Raw genomic sequence first — 21216 nt, 5'->3', positions numbered from 1 at the left:
TGTTATCTAAGATTCTAAAATGTAAATTGTAGGCTAGCTGAAGTAAATAGAAATCAAATGATCATAATGATTTAAATCATAGAATGTATGTAAGATGATCCATAAGACATCAAATCATAAATTTATGTAAGAATCTAAGATAAAGATCCATGAAAGTTTGAAACTTTGAAACATATGTCTATCAATGATTCAGTATCAATATCTGTAAACAAAATATAAAAACAAGGCTCCAGCTCAAGCCTCAGGCTCATAGTCATCATCATCCTCAAGCTCGGCTACAGCCTCAGCCTCAGCCTCTGAGTATCCAGTCTGCCTAGTAGCAAGGCGTCTAATGTAGGTCCTAGAGGACTGTCGAGCCATATCTCCCGCATATAAGATGGGCTCACGAATGTCGCTAGGGCCTGTGTCTGTGCGTGCACGTGTGCGTCTACCAATGCCTGAAGAACGTGCTATATCCACCTGGTCAATCCACGCACGGTCTTCCTCAGTGAAGACTGGATCTACAACCTCTGTGAGCCACTCTGATTCTGGATCAATCTCCTCCAGAATGATCGGAGAGGAGTCAGTGCCCAAAATCTGTCTGATCCTAAGACGGAGGTTGTAATGAACGAAGATCATTCAACCTCTGCACTGTCAACCTGTTTCTCCTCTTCGAGTGGATGTGCTCGAACATGGACCAACTGCGCTCACATCCAGAAGCGCTGCTTGGCTGACTCAGAATACGAATGGCAATTTTTTGAAGTTTTGGGGTTGTGGCCCCAAACATTTGCCACCATCTATCTGAAATAAGGGAAAATAAAAATAATTAGTCTCATTTACAAATTACAAATTACAAGTTAACTCTAAAATTACATAATCAACTTTAAGTTTAGAATCTGGATTCATGAACATTGAATATATTATTTAATTTTTACCTGGCTGTATTGTTTCCCGAGCATCTATGGCTACCCTGCTAGAGAAAAGTGGCCCTTCTTTATTATTGAACTTATCAAGCTCAATAATTGCAGCACTGCTATCCTCATCAGTACTCAACCTCTGGATCACTGTATATAATCCGGTGAGAACCTCCTCATCCGCCTTGAAGTCAGGACGGAAACGAAATGCCGAATTCAAAAAGTAAGCTGCTGCATGGATGGGTCTGTGGAGCTGATTCTGCCATCTCCTATCAATGATGTCCCAAATAGGGGCATACTTCTCCTGCACTCCTGCATACTGAGCTCTAATGGCCTCCTTGGCCCTATCCATGCCCTCATATATGTAGCCCATAGAGGGCTTCTCCCCATCAGCAGTTCGTAGGAGAGATACAAGAGGCTCAGTGGCCTACATATAAAGTAAAACAAAAATTTGAGTCAAAACTTAAACATAGAATAATTCAATAATATAAGGTAAAACTAAATCATTAAACAATTAGCATAGTAAACTGTAAAATATTAAATGTTAAATTGCAATAAAATTACCTTAAGTATTTCTCTAGCAGGTTTCCAAAAACCATCATCATCAAATATGCAATCCACCACATCTATCCCTGCAGTGGTCGTAGCATAGGAAGATGAAATCCACTCCCGCCCAACAAACATGCTCCTCAAATCATCCCTTGATGTCAACAAGGACTGCAAGGTGATGAAATTCGAGGCAAACCTCGTGATCCCTGGACGAGCTAACTCTTTGTCTCTTGTGTACTTCCTCATTGTGCTAAGGACAAATGAATGATTATAAATAAACTTACATATGTTTTTTGCCCTTTCCACACATGACTTGACCCACTCAAGTTTGCCAATTTCCTCCAACATGAGGTCAAGGCAGTGTGTTGCACAAGGGGACCAAAATATGGTGGGGTGCCTCTCCATCAAAAGTTTGCCTACAACAATTTTAAGATAATTAGAAATTCAAATTTCAAACATGTTAGAACTTAGGAAACTTAGAAATTCTAAGTTAGAATTAGAAAAAGTTCAAAATTCAAATAAATTTATTTTCAAAACTTAAAAAGTTAAAAGTTTACCTGCAGCAACATAACTTGCTGCATTATCCGTCACCACTTGCACCACATGTTCCCCCACCTCTGCTATAACTTCCTCAATAACCTCACATAAGTATGTGGCGTTTTTTACATGAGCAGAAGCATCAATGGATTTGAGGAACATGGTATATCCTACAAGTAACAAAACAACGAATTATAATTACTATTAGCAATCAACAAATCAAAATTTGAAATAGTCAATCACGATTCAAAATTATGTATGTAGGAAAGTAGAATGATCAATCACCTCCACAGGATACAAGAAAATTGAGGAGTGTTCTTCCCCTCCTATCTGTCCAACCATCAGTCATGATGGTGCAACCCTTTTCGATCCACTCCTTTCGGTTGTCCTCAAGCTCATGCCTCATATCCTCAACCATTTCCTCCAGGAGGTATCCACTCAACTCAGCCTCAATTGGGGCTTTAAACCCCGGACCACAAATGGCAACTGCATCTATCATGTTCTGCCAATAAGGAGTCCTGTCACAAATAGATAATGATATTGATTAGAAATTTAGATGTCAAAAACTAAAATCATAAAACAAGTAGATATAATTAAAGTTTTACTTTTACTTTTAACTTTAACTTTGAAGATAACAAAGAAAAAAGAATCCATTACCTGGCTGCAATAAATGGAATGTTGCAAAAGTACCAGAATTTGCAAATCTCTTTTCTGGCAGCATCATGAATCTCCTTGTTCAAACCCATGCCCTCAAGCGTGGGTTGGGAGCCAGGAGTAGTGCGGGGCACAAAGTAACTATCCATTCTGCTTTTCCGCACTCTAGGCCGCAATAGGTTGGTGTTGGACTCTGTCTCAATATGAGACCGACTACCACTAACACTCACATGAGCACTAGCACTAGGATGAAAAGGAGGCCTAGAAGAACCCTCCCCAACACAACCTACGGATGCGGAAGCTGATGCAGATGCACTTGCAGATGTAGATGCGGTTGCGGATGTGGGAGCACGGGAGCCAATACCTCTTAACCCTTCAAGTTGCATTTTCTTAGTCAACTTGTCTTGTTCAATTTTTTCTAATGCCACTAAACAAGAGCATTTTGCCTCAGCGGTTTGTTGAGTGCAAACTGTGACATCATGGCCAGGTATGCCAGCAATGTGGTATTTCAATCTATAGATACCTCCCGAATTTATTTTTTCTTTGCAAAATATACATTTTGTTTGATATTTGGTTCTCCCAGGAAACTCTTCATTATATTTCCAGCATTCATCTTTTTTACCCATTGTGGAAATTGGAAAATGAAAGCAAAGGGCTGCTGCAATAAAAAAATTCATGTAAAAAATCAAAGTTTGCAACTAATAAACAAAAACTACAAAACAACAAACCCTAGTTTGCAATTTAGTAAAACTAAAAATAAAAAACATTCAAGATTTGCAAATGAACACTAAAAAAATTTAACAAAAAATGCATACTACACTAACATGCAAAAAAAAAACCAACACTTACCTCTTGCAAATGAGTTGAGGAGTGTTGATATTGACTCCTTAATGCTCCCAATGCAATTTATGGCCTCCCCAAATGGACTTCTGATCTCTTTGGTGCTCTTCCTTCTTGCCGGTTGGAAACCTATGGATTCTCTTTTCTCTTCTTCTCTCTCACTCTTCCTCTCTTCTACTCATACTAAGCAAATAGAAGGCTCTTTAGGGTTATAACAAAGAGGAAAGTCAACTTAGAAAGCAAATAAAACATGTGGTTTTTTTAAAAAATTGAACTTTCTATCCTTGCTGCCGCGACCGATTTCTGGAGATTCACGATGGCGATTTTGGCGATTTTTGCCATGAATCGCCGATTTTGGCGATTCAGGCGATTCACAAGAAAAAATCGCCACCAGCGATTTCCGATTCCAAAAAAATTGGGAGCCATGAATCTTATCGCGATTTCGGTGATTTCGGCTTATTGATTGAAAGTGTTGAAGACTTCAATCATAAGCAAGAACTGGTGTACTGGTTTTGATATCAAAATAAAGGAATCATCATTTTTGTGGGCTGCGTTGTTTCCCTCAAGAGGAGGGTTTATCCCAGTATAAGTATTGAGTGTTAATTGTTATTTTGTGTTTTTTAATTCCATTTGTTGCAATTTTATATTCTGGTTTGAAATTGAACGGGACATTGCTATAAAAATAGATGCATAAGCCTAGTACAACACACATATAATTCTTAAGAGGCTAAGACCAACGTCTTCAGAGAAAAAGCCAACAAACCCCCTATGGCTAGAGAGTTCTTTGAAGAAACACCAAGCTGCCTGCAAAAATTTCAAACTTAAGCCAACCAAGAGGCTCGATGAAGATGTCAAACGTCTAATACTTCACTTCCAAAGGATTCTCACTAATCTTGATAGCACTTTGACTATCAATGCAAAAGAGTGGAGGCAATTTGTGAACACCAAAGATCATCCAAAATATGCCACCAAATCCAATCTTACAAGAAGCAACCCAAGCAGCCATGTACTCAAACCTTTTAGAGATAAATTAACCACTGTTCCCAGTTTCTTACTACAATATGCAATAGCAGCTTAGCCCATGTGCCTTGTGTACCCTAGGATACATATTCTATCATCATCACAGACAACATCATATACGTTAAAGAATCCAACACATCAAAATTTCATATTCCAACAATAACCAAGGCCATGTCTTTGTTGCCTATATATGATGAATAATCTGTTTAGCTGCAGGCCAATTAATCTTCAGAGGCTAAGATTGCCAGTCAGACATGGGTTAAACATAATTTTGACACAAAATGCGATGTCTGCTCTAAGAAAACTTCATTCACCCTTCCACAGCATGCAGAATAGAAAGCAAGCATGCCATACAATACAAATGCACCAAAACAAATGTCCTACAGATGATGCTTTCTCTATCTCAACCAATTACAGCCTTTGGCTATTGTAGGGGAGCTATACAGTCCCCTTGTGACCCCTTAACATTTAGGACCTTTTGTAACACCATGCAATGAGTGGTGGAACAGGACATAATCAAATGCATACGAGAATTGAATCCCATATAGAACTCACTTATATTGTATCTTGCTAAACCACTTTTATTGTCTACTAATTATATATGTTTGATATATAAACCAATTAGACCATTATGGCCAATCCTGACAATTGATCTTCTACAAACTAGTTATTGAGAAATCTCGGTTAGAGTATGCATAAAACAGCTAGCATTTCTTTCTCATAAAGAGAATAATTATTTTTTGACCCCTTAAGCTTTTGACTCTCAAAAGTTATTGGATGCTTATATTGCATGATGACAGTGCCAATACCTTACCTCAAAGCATCACTATCTAATTGGAAGAGAGAAATCAGGAATAGCTAGCATCAAAAAAGAAGTCATTATTCCTTTGAGTCCTGTCAAAATCTTTTTGAGTCTCGCTCCAGAAAAAGCACCTTTCTTGGTCAAATTCAGCAATTGTATAATTAAGTATGTAGATCTTTTCTCAAATCTCCTATGAAAACCCATGAGTCAAAATCGTCTGCCATTGTGCAGCCATGGCTGCATAATGGAAAGTCCTCAATATCTTTATCTTAAGCTAAGAAGAAGGCTCTAAACAAATTGTCCTTATAGATAATCAAGTCATTAAATCCAATGGACCTGTCATCGTGTATTATGCCCTCTATGATTCTTGTTGCCCATGGATTCTTAGCATATTCTACTAAAATCAACTTCATCTGATCAGAAAATATCTCAACCAAAAAACATAAATGTGGCCTCCTAGAAAGTGTGTCAACAACTACATTTTTCTTCCCCAACACATACTTGATGTCAAGATCATCTGCCTGTAGCTTGCCAAGCCACTTTTGTTGCCTATCATTGAGGCCCTTCTAGTTCATGAAATTTTTTATGTTGTTATGATCCTTTTTAATGAAAAATTTGCCCCCCACTAAATATGACCTGAATTTGGCTAATGCATGCATAATGGCCAACATCTCTACTTTAGGAATGGAGTTGCCCTTCTCTGCCTCTCTGATTTTCTGAGTCTCACAAGCTAGATGATGTTTCTCCTACATCAAAATACACCAACTCCATCTCTTGATGCATCACACTCCAAGTTGAAGTGCTTGGAGAAGTCTAGAACAGTTTAAAAAGTTAGGAAGACATCACATGCTTTAAGTGTTCAAAACACTTAGTTACTAGTAAATGATGATAAATTACTAACTGAACAATTTAAATAATAGAAAGAAAACTTCCTCAAACTAACTAATGACGAAAAATATTAAAGGAAGTTTCAAAACACCAACAAAGACAACAATTATATCTATATTTTCATCCTTCTAATTAACCTACGGAAAACTTGACATAATCTGCAGGTCATTTAACCACAAATGCATATAAGGTTAAGTCCTCTTTAGAATGATCTCCGACATAAGCCTACTGCTAAGACTCCCTGGTTTGAGTTCTAATCAGCAAACCGCATTTTGCAGAAATTTTGTACATAGCCAAGAACAAGTTGAGTGCCTTCCAACATGATGTTGAGTAACACAGCCATCCCCCCCATTTTCCAAGGATCAAGATTGATCACCTTTCCAAGCAACTTCGATATTTGAAACCACATTTTTTCCAAAAATCATTGAAAGAAACTACTATTAAGTGACACCATGATTTTTTTGGAAAAAATTATCAAACCCTCAATGCAATGCTGAGATCATGCAAAATTTTGTGAAAAACTCTGGTACATTTGTATGAACATCATTTGCTCAAGAAGCCTTAAGTGAGACCCAAAACAATCTACAAGAAACACAATTCTATAAAAAATCATTCAAACATTTTGTAAAGAGGGTAAGACATGTTTTTTTAAAAGCTGTGACAAAAACCTTCATTTAGGGACAAACCATAGAACCCACCAAAAAATAATTAAAAAACCAACAAACCCATGACAAAGAAATTAAGTTTTTCTAAGAAAACAACAAAACACCCTTTTAAATCAAACAAATCATTATTTTCATTTTGGGAAAAAACTCATGTAAAACCCTCCACTAGTCATGTAAACCATTGTCGTGTGGTACTGAGGCATTCCAACAACCCAGTGCATGAACAAGAAAACGTTTCATCGCACCAAAAACTGGACCCATGTTTTTTGTGAAAAAACTGCAAAAAACTTGCGAATCAAAAAAAAACTGCAAAAGCCATGATTTATGTTCTTTAAAAATCACTAAAAACATAAAATCGCAATTTTGGTGGAGCGAAAAACTGATAAATAAACACATCTACTGAAGAAATCAATTTTATTGAAGCAAAAAATCAAACAAAAGGCCCTCAAAAATCTTCTGAGATTTTCCTCCTAAAATTTCAGGAAAACCATAAATTTTATTCTATATAAATATCTATCCAAAAAGCCCCACAATTTTTATTTTATAAAAAAGGCAAAAAAAATCTAGGTAATTAAACCATGAATTTTATTGGAAAAACTTGCCAAAAACCCACCTCTACTCTAATGCCATGAAATGATAATTGATTAAACTTCAATATTTAACGAAGGAGAGGAAAACTCTTTAAATGAGCAAACACCAGATCTAAACTTACCTAACAACTTAATGAATAGAAAGAAAACTTCCTAAAATTGACTAAAGATGAAAGACATACAAGTTCCTAAACGCCAAGGTACTGTTATATCTATATTACAATAATAGCCTAATAGATAAGAGAATGTAGACGTAGCAAGAGATATAGGATTGGATGTGTTGGGTGGATTGTTTGCAACCAACAATTTGGTCATATCCAATCACAAAATAGGTAGACCAGCCATAGCATATGAGAATAAATCTCTCCTACATTAAAGGAAAGGCTTCCCCTCCTCACCATTTCTCAAATCAACTCAAGGTAACCAAGAAGTTGAGAGATTTGAAAGAGTATTACCAATATTCTTTCCTCTTAACTTTTTGAAAAGAGTCCACTTACCCGCAGAGTGAGTAATGGACAAGATGAAACCTCAAACTACACTTCTATCAAAGGTTGTAAATGGCGATACTGAAAAACCAACACTAAGTCAAGGGCTAGTTGAGAGCGTCCCTGTTTGGCTCTAAGTTTGATCTTAATCTATGGTATAAAAATAACCTTCACTATTGGGGCACAAAGACTTCCAAAAGTAAAGAATTCTAACTATTTTTGTGAATTAAGGAGGACATACCAGCTGCAATCAATGCTCCTAGTCTATGTATCACCACAACCGCTCGCAGTCAAAGCTTTAGCTCCAATTGCTTCCTAACTCTTTATACTCAATTATCAAGAACACAAAAACACATGAATTAAAGATAACAAATGCAAATCACAGTCAGAGCTTCCAACTTGCACAAGTCACAATTGCACTCAATCAAAGTTCAGCTCCAATTGTTTCTTTGTATTCTCTTTTCTTTCAAAATAGTACTACACAATCAATATTATGCTTACACAATTTTTCCAAAGCTCTCTTTCATACAATAAAAGATTATTTATACAATGAGAGGGCAATTGTTTATATAGGCAAAGGAGTTGAGAAATAAGTGGAGGAGAAAGTCAGAGCAACTCAAACAACTTTGACCCGGTCAAACTAGGTGAGAGAAATTATTGGATTACATGTCATAAGGATATGCAATCGAATTATACGTAATAACATATTTTCATGCAATTCATTCTCTCCAACTATAAACATGAAAACTTAAAAAGGAAGACGATGGAAGAGAATTGAAACAATCCTAGGGATTGTTCTAAGGGCCTTGTACTTGGCAATGCTTGCAGGATTGGGGGTTCCTGTATTCTGCACCACTGCATCCTCTTTGATGAGTTTCTACTTGTCATTTGAAAGCTTGATGTGATCAAGCTTTTCTCATTCAAGTTGTCATGAATTCTCCTTTGTAGATTGACACATTTTGGAATCTCTGACACTTTGAAAACCTTCTCGATGGTGTACAAATGTAAACTTAGAACAACTTTCCATCAGCACCTTTAACTCTCTTTTTTTGAAGCAACGTGCTTGGCATATTCCCCACACAAACTCAAGTTCTCGAACAGCTATTGGGAAAATGGAGACCAAATGAATTACTGCTTCTTGAGGATCAAAGCATATCTTCTCGATAGAATGTATTTGTTCTTTGAAGAAGTTCCAATATATCTTGAAGAGTGTGTTGCAACATGAAGATGAAAACATCTTCCAATGAGCTTTGATCCACGAAAACCTTTGGATTTGAGCTACAATGACGAATACATGAGGGATGAGTGTTTGAAGTATGGATTAGACACTTATGGAACACATGATGGCTAGAAATGAATCGGAAAGCATATGTATTGGGATGGAAAGGGCCAAAGTTGGACTTGGAAGAATGGGTTGCATGTGGGCAATCATGGGTTTTTGTTGGGATGACCAAGAATTCAAGTTGAGATGCATATGGATGTGTGCAAATGGCGACTTTGGTTTTAAAAAGTGACCTTCTACCAAAGTCGGATTCTCCAAATGTAATTACATGTGAAGTGATTGACATGTAATCATGTAATTAAGCTCGAAAGATGAGATTCATGTAAGTGGGTTAGGGAAATTGATTTATTTGTAAATGCATATGAAGGATGGAATTATATGTAATTGAGGATGGAAAACAAGATTACATGTAATTTCTCTTGGAATGTAATTACATATATTGAGAAATGAACGCAATGTCGTTAGTAAATACAGTATCAAGATGTATTCCAAACTGTTTCAATCTGTCATCTTTTTGTTTTTTTAGAAAACCTCCTTTCTCTCTTCATTCTGCCCTTCTCTTCTAACTGCTTCAAACGTATGGCACCAAGAGAAGCCACACTTTCACTGATCCTTGACTGAAATGTTCATACGAATATAAGGCTATTAGAAGAAGTTGTACGGTGGTCCTTTGACAAGATTGTTGTACAAAAGCACCAAATATCCTCCCATAAACTCTTCGTACGAACACCTCAGATATCCCGAATCCGTACGCCAACAACATGAAGTTAAACCTCCAAATGTCGTACAGTGATACCCTCTAATGTCGTTCGGTGATATACTTTGCATGTTGTACGATGACACCTTCATGCCGTACGATCATATACTTTGCATGTCGTACGGTGTCTTATCTTCCTATCGTACAGTGTCTTATCTTCATGCCATATAGTGTTCATGACTTAGGCCCAAAACGCCGTACGGTCACTTACGGTGATAGAGTGCTCCAACCGTACAGTGATCACAAGCAACCTTCGTACTTCCTCGTGCATCCGTACGGTGTCTGCCTAGCCGCCAAACAAGTATTGGTGATGCAACAAATGCCGTACGGTATCAAGTCGTACAGTGAATTTAACCTGCCTTCTATCTGTCGTACGATGGGCTTTAGAAATGCCTTCAGAACCACTGCCTCCAGGAACTATCTGAGCGTCGTACGCTGCCTTAGACAAATGGAGAACTCTATATTCCTTATTCCTTATGCCTCTTCACCTGCAAAAGGTCATACGGATCATGCTTGTTGGAACACCCTTCATGTCATACGATGGAGGTGTCGTACAGTACTCTCTCTCTCTCTCTCTCTCTCTCTCTCTCTCTCTCTCTCTCTCTCTCTCTCTCTCTCTCTCTCTCTCTCTCTCTTTGTTACTTTGTCCTTACTTATCTAACATATGTACAATATTTACATATATACAATCGTTCTTTTCTCAGTTGTTCGTCCAAGGAGGTGCATTATTCCTTTCATGGTAGACATTCAACTTCAACCTATTCACTGTGTCGGCCACTTCCTTTTTGTTTCGCATCCATAGTTTTATTACTTTGTTATCACCCACTTCTCGAATCTAGTACGGCCCGACCCATTTCACTTGAAACTTGCCTAGTTTGATCTCGTTCCGTCCGTCATACTTCAACACCAACTATCCCGGTTGGAACTTGTTCAATTTCAAGTGTCTATCACGCCATGCTTTGCACCTGTTCTATGTCACCTCCATGGCCCCTTGTGCTTACAATCATCACTCATCAAGTTTATTTAAGGTACATGATCTCTCCATCCGGTTTTTCATATCGCCCAGTTTGTTCCTGAAGCTCGGTACCATGGACTCTGTCAGCTGCCCCTTCTTGCCGTCAATAACACCTCCACCCCCTACTGCTACAACTTTTATTAAACCCTTACTCTTTGTTTCCTGTGCAGACCGTATGATGTGTCTTCCTTGCTGTCGGCACCTTTCTGTTATATCCGTGGTTCGACGTAACATTTCCTTTCTGCGCAATCGTACGGTGGAATCTTTCCTTTTTGTAGGTTTGTACTGTGTGTTCTCTTCAGCTTCAGTCGTAACTACCTTTCCTTCTTCTGCCTCTCTATATTCCTGCAAACATTCATTTCCTTCTTTCTTACCTTCGTCGACCTTTAACATATTACAGCTCGGAAAGAGCTCATAATCCTCCATCTACCAGTGGAAAAGGTCATTCAACGACTCTAGATCGTCCTCACCCGACCCTCCCTCCAGTCTCAATACTCCCTCCTTATTAGGTTCCATTATCTTCTTCCCCTCGTCATCATTCTTGCTTTCACCTTCTGAGTCTAACGATGTTGCCTCCTCACCTACCATTTGCGTATACAAATCAATTATGAATCTTTTGCCTCCGTGCTCCAGTGATAGAGTATTCTTTTTCTAGTTGTGCTTAACCTTTGCTTGCACTAGCCATCCACGGCCCAAAATAGTGTCGTACCTTCTCCTCTTCAGCGGAACGACGACGAAGTCGAGCAAGAACGGTTGTGTTCCAACTGTCACTTGTTGTGCCGTGAGGACTCCCAACGGTTTGACCTCATGCTAATCGACCGTTAGCAGTTGGAATGTAGGTGGCCACAATGTCGGCTGTCCCAACCTTTTCCAAGTGTCCTCTGGTAACACACTGACACCGGACCCTCCATCCACAATCATGTCCGTCAACACAGTCCCAAGAATTCTCATTTCCACAACTGCCGGATGGCGTCCAGATGAGAGGGCTAGCAACATCGGATCTTCTGCACTTGCGCCACCTTCTTTCTCCCGTCCTTGCTCTGCTAGTAACTTAGCAATTGGAGCAATGTCTATGAGTGTCGTACGGAGTTGAGCCATAGTGAGCAGCAGATCATTTATTTTGATAGGTACCTCGGTTTTTAATATTTGTCATACAATGTTTTGTTCTACGCAATTTCGTGCGGAGGTACCAGTAGTGTCCTTCAAGTGTGCTTTTTCTGCCTGCGTTGCTTTCTGGATCTCTAGCCGCGCTTCCTCCAGTCTCTTCTTTCTTCCGTCGGATCGGGGTACACCTTCGCTTGCTTCTGTGTGATGGCCAAAACCTCTTCTTCATTTGTCTCGACGATGATCAAATTTACTCTCGACTTCAAGCACTTAGCATCTTCATGATCGCCAAGTCCGCACCATCTGCATAACAATTTCAGTGTGTTCGCCGTTGTACAGTCACGGACAAAGTGGCCCCACAAATTACATGCCCTGTATTGAACTATGGGTCAGTCATTCGCATCGTACTGAATTCGACTCCTGCTACCATTATTGTTGTTGCCCTTGATGTTGTTTTGACCTCACCAATTATTTTTGTATCCTCCCGACGTGGCACCCTCCATACTGGTGTTCCCGCTCCCTCCTAATGCGGACGCCTCCTATGTCAGGAACACTTGTTGCGGTGCTCTTCTTTTCAAGTTGAAAGGGCATTCCTTTGTCGAATGTCCCATGATCTGGCAAATCTCGCAAAATTGGTCTTTCAGCTAGGATCCCTTCGTATGGCCTTCTTTCTTAAACTTGATGCACCATAGCTCGTTTCCCTTGGTCTCCTTTTGCATGTTCTTGAATTCTTTCATCATCTGAATCATATCCTTTTGAAAGGCGCGAACCTCCTTCTTGTCCTTTTCGTCATCATTGCTCTCCTCGTGTGAAGATGCATCATTTGAATCAAATGAACTGCTTTTCTTCTTCGTCTTCTGCTCACTTTCCAGGTTCATTGCCCGAGTGTACGCTTCAGTGTATGACAATGGCGGCATGATCTTCATCTTCTTTTGCAGCTTCGGGTGTAGGCTTTCAATGAACCATCTTTTCTGCAACCCATCAGCCGGCTTATTCTCCATTTTATTGATCAAATCCTTCAACTTCTTGGAGTAGACTCAGACTATTTAATGCTTCCCCTGTTTTGTATTGTATATCTCTGCTACGATTTCATTGTCGTCGCGGAGTAGTTGAAACTTGGCCGTAAACTCCTCCTTAAGGTTGTCCCAAGTGGTTAAGTTCTGGGTATCTGCATCGGCAAACCAATCAATTGCAACACCTCATAGGGTAGCCGAAAACTGCCAGACCCATTCGTTCGTATTTGTTATGCCATTCGCCCTCCAAATCGTTTCGCATGTTTTACAATGTCGGATGGGATCAACTGCTCCATCACCATCAAATTTAGGCAACTTCTCCTTTGGTCCTGCCATCCCGACACCGACGCTTGGTATCCCGAAACTGACGCTTGGTATCCCGACACCAACGGTTTGTATCCCGGCAACTGTGCTTTTTGGTGAAGGGTCCCGACACTGACGCTTGGTATCTCGACACCAACGATTTGTATCCCAGCAACTATGCTTTTTGGTGAAGGGTCTCCGTTAAGCGAATATGTCCGTTCTGGAAGTGTATTGTGGACTAAGAGTGCACTCCATGCTCTTGCTCCCTCGGCACTCCAAGCCATGCGAGTTGGTTCTCTTCCATCTAGATTCTCTTCCCTTGGCGAATACAAATTCAAAAACTCCTCCCTTGCTTCTTCCACCAACTCCACCCGCTGTCAAGTCTCCAACAATTCTTCCATACTTTTGTGTCTGTCAGCAATCTTCTAGAACCTCCTGAGTTCGGCTTGTTGTGCCAAAATTAAATTTTCTTGCGTAGTACGTATTCCATCTTTCCCCTTTACCTTATTTCGATCTTTGTTAAGTTGATTTGGCATTAATCTTCATTTCTCCCTCCTTCCAAGTTCATAGGGCAACGGCACCAAATATTTACTGTACTAGGTAAAGAAATCAATGCATACAGACAATAGATGAGAACAGCAAAACTTTTTATATTATTTGCATACGCCAAAGATATTACATTATGCTTCTGATATCTGATGATTACAATGATCCTAAAGGGGGTATATATACATCTCGAGGAACCTTCCCGAAGGTGTCCGTCGGCTACATACAAAATGTCAGCTACATAATAAGAACCTTCCCGATACAACCTTCCCGATACCGACGACATACATCCCAATACACACCCTGTCGGCCGATACCGATGACATACATCCTGATACCATATTTACAGATGACATGCAATGTGCTTTAGCATGTGTGATACATTTCCGTCGAAAGGTGGAAAGTGAAAAGGTGAGATATGCTCTTGCATTCTTGGGAAAGAATCCTTAACCTTTCTGAAAAAAGGAATCAAAACAACAAATAAACAAGCAGCAAAACTATGCGCAAAGCAAAAAACATACTTTTCCTTTTTGACTCAACAATGTCAAAAAAACAAGTTGCTTTCCTATGCAATCTCAAATTTGGAATTTGGGAAAATTCCAAACACTTGCAAAATGTAAGGTTTCATCTTATTTAAGGAAGATTTGCAAAATACATAGCATATCTTTGGACAAATATACAAAATGAACCAAAATATGCAATGAAATACCAAAGATTGAAAACTTCAACTTACTTGGAGCCCAAAGAGTTAAATGTGGAGGATTAATAGATTTGAAGACCACTTCTCCAAATCTAAATCCACAAATAACTAACTTGACTCTTTCAATCTTGCAGGTAGTGGATATTGATGAGGATTAAAAGATATAGATGCCAAAAACGTGCTCAGTAATTGTAAAGTCTCCTCCTTCGCGCTAGCCTTATCGGCGCCTAGTTGGTCTATCATTCCATCTGGATAGGCTAATGGCATATGATTTAGGATGCTAGCAAGTCACAGAAGCTTGCGTTTCAGTTGAGGAGATTTAAATGGGAAATCCTAAGGTTTTAGTCACTTTATTTTATTGGATTGAAATATAAAGTACTTTATTATTTGAAGTCACTTTAGGACAAAATGACTCAAGTGACTAAAAGATGAAATAGTCTTTTAACTCACATTGCTAAAAGGTTTGTATCTCTCCACACTTCAAAGGTATTTAAGAAAGCTTTTTTCCTTGGGATTAACAAAATGAATATATGATATTTCTACAAAAGCCTAATGGTAGCTTAGATGTGATTGAATTTTTCCTAAGGACAAAACCCTTAAAGAAGGTGAGTCTGAACACAAAACTGGTACTCACATGGTATTTTAGAATTAAAAGCTGGAAGGATTCATTCGTATCAAGAGATTATAGCTCTAGGGTAGGAAGGTGATTAAAGTTCGTAGAGTTGGCACCACATACAGGACGCTATCTGAATAGTTGGAGTTTGGAAGGCTAAGAGGGACATCAATCATTCCATGGCAGAAGATCATAACCTCATATATAAGTGCATTTTCCTCTTCAATCAGTTGTAACCGCATCATCTAGCATCAGGTTGTAGCACTAAATGCATAGTAGCTAGGAGGGAATTGGACTGCCCTCAACTCTCGTCACAGAACCTATTCACGTGACCATCTCACCAGGAGTAATAGGTCAAGGGTCACAGCAATGATAACTTGCAGAGTTGGGTTATCTATAGGGTGACGGCATACGTAGTAGCAGTGAGTCGGATATATTCACAGAATACTAGAGACGCCATTATCATTCTGCCGGGTCACATACCAAACATAAATAAACCGCAATGGATGCTAGAGTGAGGATAGAGGTGAGTAAGTACAATCGATTGGCAGAATACAGATGATAGACAGCACCTAAAGTTACAACAGCTGAATGTGTGCACTGGGAGAACATTCAAAGCAGGTTCATACTCCCATATTAATATTCACACTACAAACGGGTCTATATGTTCTCTACACAGCTTGCAACTAGATCTCTGTATGTTCTTTAATATATCTGAACTCAGAAACTTGTCATTTGCATATTGCAAATCTGTTGTTGGTTAATTAGTCCGATTATAACTCATGATTACAATATGGTGATTTTGAAGCACCATCTAGCACTTATTGAAGACATCTATTCATAAGTTTGTAAGAGTCATTTCATATCATTTATGTGAGCAATCAGCATAGCGGCACGACAGTAGTAAGTTTTCTTAAGGACTTGTTTACATGACAACTGTTTGACAAAATTGCTCTTAGTTCAAAACCAATAATTCTTATCAAATCCAACAAAGAACATTTTAGTGGTATCAGAGGCATAGGTCATGCCATCTTGTGGGATGTAATGTCCCCATTTTTGGCTGACCTTGTGTAGAGTGTCGGATTTGCCTATCCTCGACTCTCGTAGGCAAATGGTGTGGAGAGAGAGTCAATTCTGCGGATCATATGGTCATATTTTGCTCTTGAAGAAGTGTTAAGAGGTTATATTTCATTATTATGTGTTATCGGGACCTACATGTTATAATTTTAAGTTGAGTTGCACTTTTTATTTTATAAAATTACTTTATTATAAAAAGTGCATCATAATGAGGTTTTATAAAGGATGTTTCTAGAAGTTCTAGCAACTTCTTAGAAAAAGTGAATAAATAGAGGGTTGGGCCTCTCATTTGGACATGCTTGGATTTGAGATTTCTTCTACTTCTTCCATTGTGGAGCAATTTGTAGTCTCTTGGGTCTGCAAATACTATTCGATCTTTGGGAACGAATCACTCCCCTAGATTGGCATAACTCAGGTAGTGAAATATCTACTGAAGGGTTGCATAATTGGAGTTGGTATTCAGCCATCTCATTGGAACTTCATTGAGAAATTGTTTGAAGGGTTTATTTTGGTTGGAATAAGGGTTTCAGATTTACCCTAGCATTGGTGAAGCGTTTGGCAGGGGTTTGAAGACAAAATTTGTGCATTTTCAGAATTGTCAAATCAGGGTTTGGAACCACATAATTGCTCATATCTTCTCAACCCCTTGGAGTTATTTTTTTATGGTTTGGTAGGGTTACTACCTAACCCTAGGCGCCCATATTCCTTGCATTTGGGGGTCCCAAAACCCCAGCATTATTTTTATATAGGGGCCGTACATGCTGGCTTGGGTACGGCCTTGCCAGTAGAATCAGCAGCAGCAATTTCGGGGTTCGTTTGGGGGCAGTTTGTGGAGGATTTAGTGTCTTTGGCAGCGGTTTACATCAGACATCTCCAGCAGCAATACTAGGTGCACATATTGAGTTTTTTGATTGTCAAAGGTGTTGCATACAAATAGTTGAACAGTCAGCACTGTCATTGCATTGTTGGTTATCTCCAGTTATTAGTTGCTGTTGTAAACCAGTCATCTATCATATAATCTGAACTGGGTTATTGTCATGTCATAGCATTGCATTGTCAAGGGTTTGATGTATTAGAAGTGCATAGTTGTGACAGTCCCCTAAATCTGATATTGTAAAATCAGTCATTAATGTAGATGCACAGCTCAGTCCATTATAATCAGTTGTAATCAGATTTGCATGCATTGATAGGATTGAATATGAAGGTTTATATGTTGTCATCAATCTATATTCATATGCATATGTATTAGACACCACAGTCCTTATATTCTGAAAGTATCAAATCTGAGAGTTTCCATATTCTGAATATTGTTAATGGTACTGTTATTGTTCATTACATTACATTTCGATACTGGCATTGTACTTTGTGGTTTCATTGCACAACAATTAGCCCTATTCGCAGCTCTATTCAGTTACATGCCAAGTGTTTGACAAATTGTCTCAGTTCAATTTGAGGGTTTTAGTGGCCTTAATAGTAAGGGTCATTACAGTGGTATCAGAGCTATAAGTCCTGCCATCCTGTGGAGGTCTTATAGGGATTTTGGAACAGCCAGATAGAGAGAAAAATGTTTGACAAAATGAAGGCCGGTCCAGATCAGGGAAAGGAAAGATTCTTACAGTTATTGAACACCTTAGCACAGGGACAGCGATCAGCAGAGCAGAGGACACAGGAACAGAGTCAGAGATTGGAGCTTATGATGCAGATGATGGCTCGTCAAATGGGGTTGACCGCTAACATAGGTGGAGGAAATAATCAGAATGGTAATAATCAAAATGGTAACAATCAGAATGGGAATAATCAGGATGGGACACATAATGGAGGTGAACAAATTGGGAACAATTTTGGTCATGCATCCCAGCAAGCTAGGACAGTGAGTTCGAGGCCCATGATTCCCACATTTCCTCCTAGAGCTCCAGAGCAGCCTGTACCTGAGCCTCAGATCACTGATATACAGGACCAGTTGAGGAGAGACTGGGAAGCCGGAGGTCCAGATTTTACTGCTGCAATTACCTTTAGGGAGTATATGGATGTGCGGATGAAGCATATGCCACGTGGACATGACAGGAACCAGAGCTATGAGCTACGGAAGAAAGTAGGGAAACTTCAGTTACCATATTATGATGGCTCGGGGAAGTCTACAGCAAGAGCTTGGGTTCAAAAGCTTGACACATACTTTCAATTGCACCCTATGCCTGAGGAAGAAGCTATTAAGTATGCAGCAATTCATCTGGATGGGTTAGCACACAAGTGGTGGCATCATGGTATGGTTACTATGGGTCATGCACACATTACCTCATATGTGGAGTCTGAGGAGAGACTGACTGAACATTTTGATAGGCCTAAGGATCGTACCTTCCCTATGACAGGCAGAAACTTGTATGAGGAGTTTAACAGACATACTGATTCGATACAAGGAGACATTAGCACATCTTCAGGAAATGGTTTATCTGCATCATCTTCACAGGTAGAAGGGGTTACAGATGTTGTGCAGGCTGAGCCAGTAGTATTAGAAGGTGATATCACAAGTACACCAAATTGTGTGATTGACACAAATAGTGATTCCAGTACAATTGGGCTGGATGAAGTTACAGCAGTTGAGGATACTGTCATGTTTGAGGATAGTACAGTTGATCAGATAGTGAGCATTCAGGACTTTGCAGAACATGAGTATCAAGCACAGTTGGATGCTTCTTCACATGAGATAGAGGTTAGTAGCTCTTCACTTGGTTTGGCAAGCCAGCTGAAGACAAGGGACAAGGATATTGTCGCGGCTTTATCTCATCATGACAGGATGCGTGGATTGATTGAGAATCACATTTGGATGATTCAACTGCAGGAGAGACAGAAAGGAGTCACAACAGGTTCTTCTTGTGACGACTTACAGCAGATCAAGGAAGGCATGGAGGCAATGAAGGTAAGTTACATACACCTACTGTCAGATCGCGATCATCTCCTTAATCTTGCAGGCATCTATTTAGATGCATTGAAGAAGAAGGAGGAGGAGGTTGACCGGTTTTCTCATGAGCTGGAGGATACTCAAAATTCCTTGGTGTGTATTCAGTTGGCTCTCCAGGATTCTGAGAGACATGTGGACGAGCGTTGTCTTGAGGTGAGCTCAGTTCGGGAGTTAGCGCGTATAGCAGGGACTCAGATTCCTTTTACAGTCAGATCACATGTTGATGATTTATCAGAGATGATAGAGTTTACAGGAGAGTCCCAGGATCTGAGTATTACAAATGATAGCTATTCTGAGGTTACTCCCTTGGAATTTGTACCAGGGATAGAGTATAGGAGTTCGACCAGTCAGCACAATCATGTGTCTAGTCAGCTGAGAGTTGGCAAGCGAGACATTTCTATCGCTTGCGAGCATTTCGATGCTGCTCGTCAGTTGTTAGCAGTTTATGGATGGGGTTCTCCCACTAGTGATGAGCAGGGAGGTAGTTATCTTTCTTTGACAGAAATCCACTCTTTATGGGAGGCTATCCGGATTTTGAGACAGGATTATATGCAGTTGGTAGCTGATAGAGATTATCTTATAGAGTGGGGCAGTACAGCATACGAGGCATTAGTAGTCAAGGAAGAGGAGGTGAGCGAGCTTACTCAGCAACTCAAGGTGACTTCTGAGATCCTTGAGAGAACACAGTTGGCTTTCAAGGAGTCACAGTTTTGTTTGGCTGAGGTAACCATGGAGTTAGGGCGACTGCAGTCTTTACCAGTTTCTATACAATCCCAGACTATGGTGTCTAGTGATCCGAGGATGTCCACGGTTGAGATTGCCAGAGACAGTGGAGATGGGAATGCATCCATCCTAGATACTAGTAGTGGCATATCTTGTTCCCTTCCACTAGAGTCAAGCTCGGTTGAATTGGGTGTTGCAGTTGAGCATTGTAGTCCGCTCGACATGATGGTCATCTCTACTACTGATGGCGTGGAGACTTGTGATATTGTACCAGAGATCATGTTTGATGCTGAGGAGTCGGTAGTTGGCATGGTTCCTATCAGTAGTACTACTCTTTTGGAGGTGTCTTCGGAGGTAGTGGCGAGTTCGGGCGTGGTTAGTGATCAGTTGCAATTAGTTTCATCGGGATTACAGTCTGAGCCACTGACTGAGGTTGGCGCATTTTATTGGCCTTACACTGTGAAGTATGCTCATCAGTTTACCTTTGATGACCATGTTGATGAGATGATGATACGTAGATGTACTTTGGTTTCTAGTGTTGGTCATCAGTTTTGGAATGGTTTGACTCCACCGGTAGAAAGTTGAGGCATATGACGTGGTGTTGGGTTTGGCGAGTGACAGCTGGATGGTTCATGATCAGGAGATTGGGGGTGATACTGCTGTTGTTGATGATTCAGCCGTAGTTCTTGTTTTCACTCCCTTGGCTATGCCATCTTCTCACTTAGCTAATGACCAGTCACAGTTGGTTGCATTATGTTTGCAAGATGAGTTGGTTGGTTCTTTTTACTGGCATTATATTTCAGAGTATATTCATCGGATTGCTTTTGATTCATGTATTCAGGAGTTGTTGGCAAATAGATTTGGTTTGAGTGATTGCTATCTATTGTGTGATGCCTATTGGCCGACAACGGGGCATGGGAGTTATGGTGATGCCAGCATGGCTGGTGATCTGCAGAGACATGTTGACTCCAGTTGGTGTACAGTGTGTGGATTCTCTGCACTTGGTGCAGTTTCATTTCGGAGTGTTCACCATTATTGCAGAGATGGATTGTGCGCTCTATGTAGGCCAGTGGGATGTGTTGATGACATTTGCTATGTTGATAGTTTCAGTTGTCCTCTCTACTTGGGTTTTGATATTTTCAGAGTTAATGTTTCATGGGTTCCTAACTATGGCAATTATGGAGTTAGAGTTCAATTGAGCAGT

At 39.8% G+C, this 21216-nt stretch overlaps 2 protein-coding genes across 2 annotated transcripts in view; both read right to left on the bottom strand.

Annotated features, from left to right (window-relative positions):
* LOC149550329 (protein SEEDLING PLASTID DEVELOPMENT 1-like) overlaps positions 1-21216 on the bottom strand; it is a 215964-nt gene that overhangs the window by 44444 nt on the left and 150304 nt on the right. The window lies entirely within an intron of this gene.
* LOC149550330 (uncharacterized) lies at positions 145-3765 on the bottom strand. Its single transcript, XM_089795070.1, has 7 exons — positions 2637-3765; positions 2265-2497; positions 2000-2149; positions 1727-1858; positions 1458-1525; positions 915-1320; positions 145-780 (listed from the first exon to the last, which is right to left on the bottom strand). The coding sequence occupies exons 1-7, from the start codon at positions 3308-3310 to the stop codon at positions 587-589; spliced, it is 1857 nt and encodes a 618-aa protein (XP_089651196.1). The 5' UTR covers positions 3311-3765; the 3' UTR covers positions 145-586.

The sequence above is a fragment of the Cupressus sempervirens genome, chromosome 7 (genome assembly GCF_028749045.1).
Source record: "Cupressus sempervirens isolate cs-2001-9-10 chromosome 7, ASM2874904v1, whole genome shotgun sequence".
Taxonomy (NCBI): domain Eukaryota; kingdom Viridiplantae; phylum Streptophyta; class Pinopsida; order Cupressales; family Cupressaceae; genus Cupressus; species Cupressus sempervirens.
Note: the sequence above shows the minus strand (reverse complement) of the source record. Positions and strands in the feature narration are given on the sequence as shown.

Excerpts from the sequence above, each read along its gene's own strand:
- LOC149550330 (XM_089795070.1), bottom strand. The coding sequence starts at position 3,310 with ATGAATTTTTTTATTGCAGCAGCCCTTTGCTTTCATTTTCCAATTTCC. Across the intron at positions 1,321-1,457 it reads CTGCTAGAGAAATACTTAAG|GCCACTGAGCCTCTTGTATC; the intron begins GTAATTTTATTG and ends CTTTATATGTAG. Across the intron at positions 781-914 it reads TCGGGAAACAATACAGCCAG|ATAGATGGTGGCAAATGTTT; the intron begins GTAAAAATTAAA and ends CCCTTATTTCAG.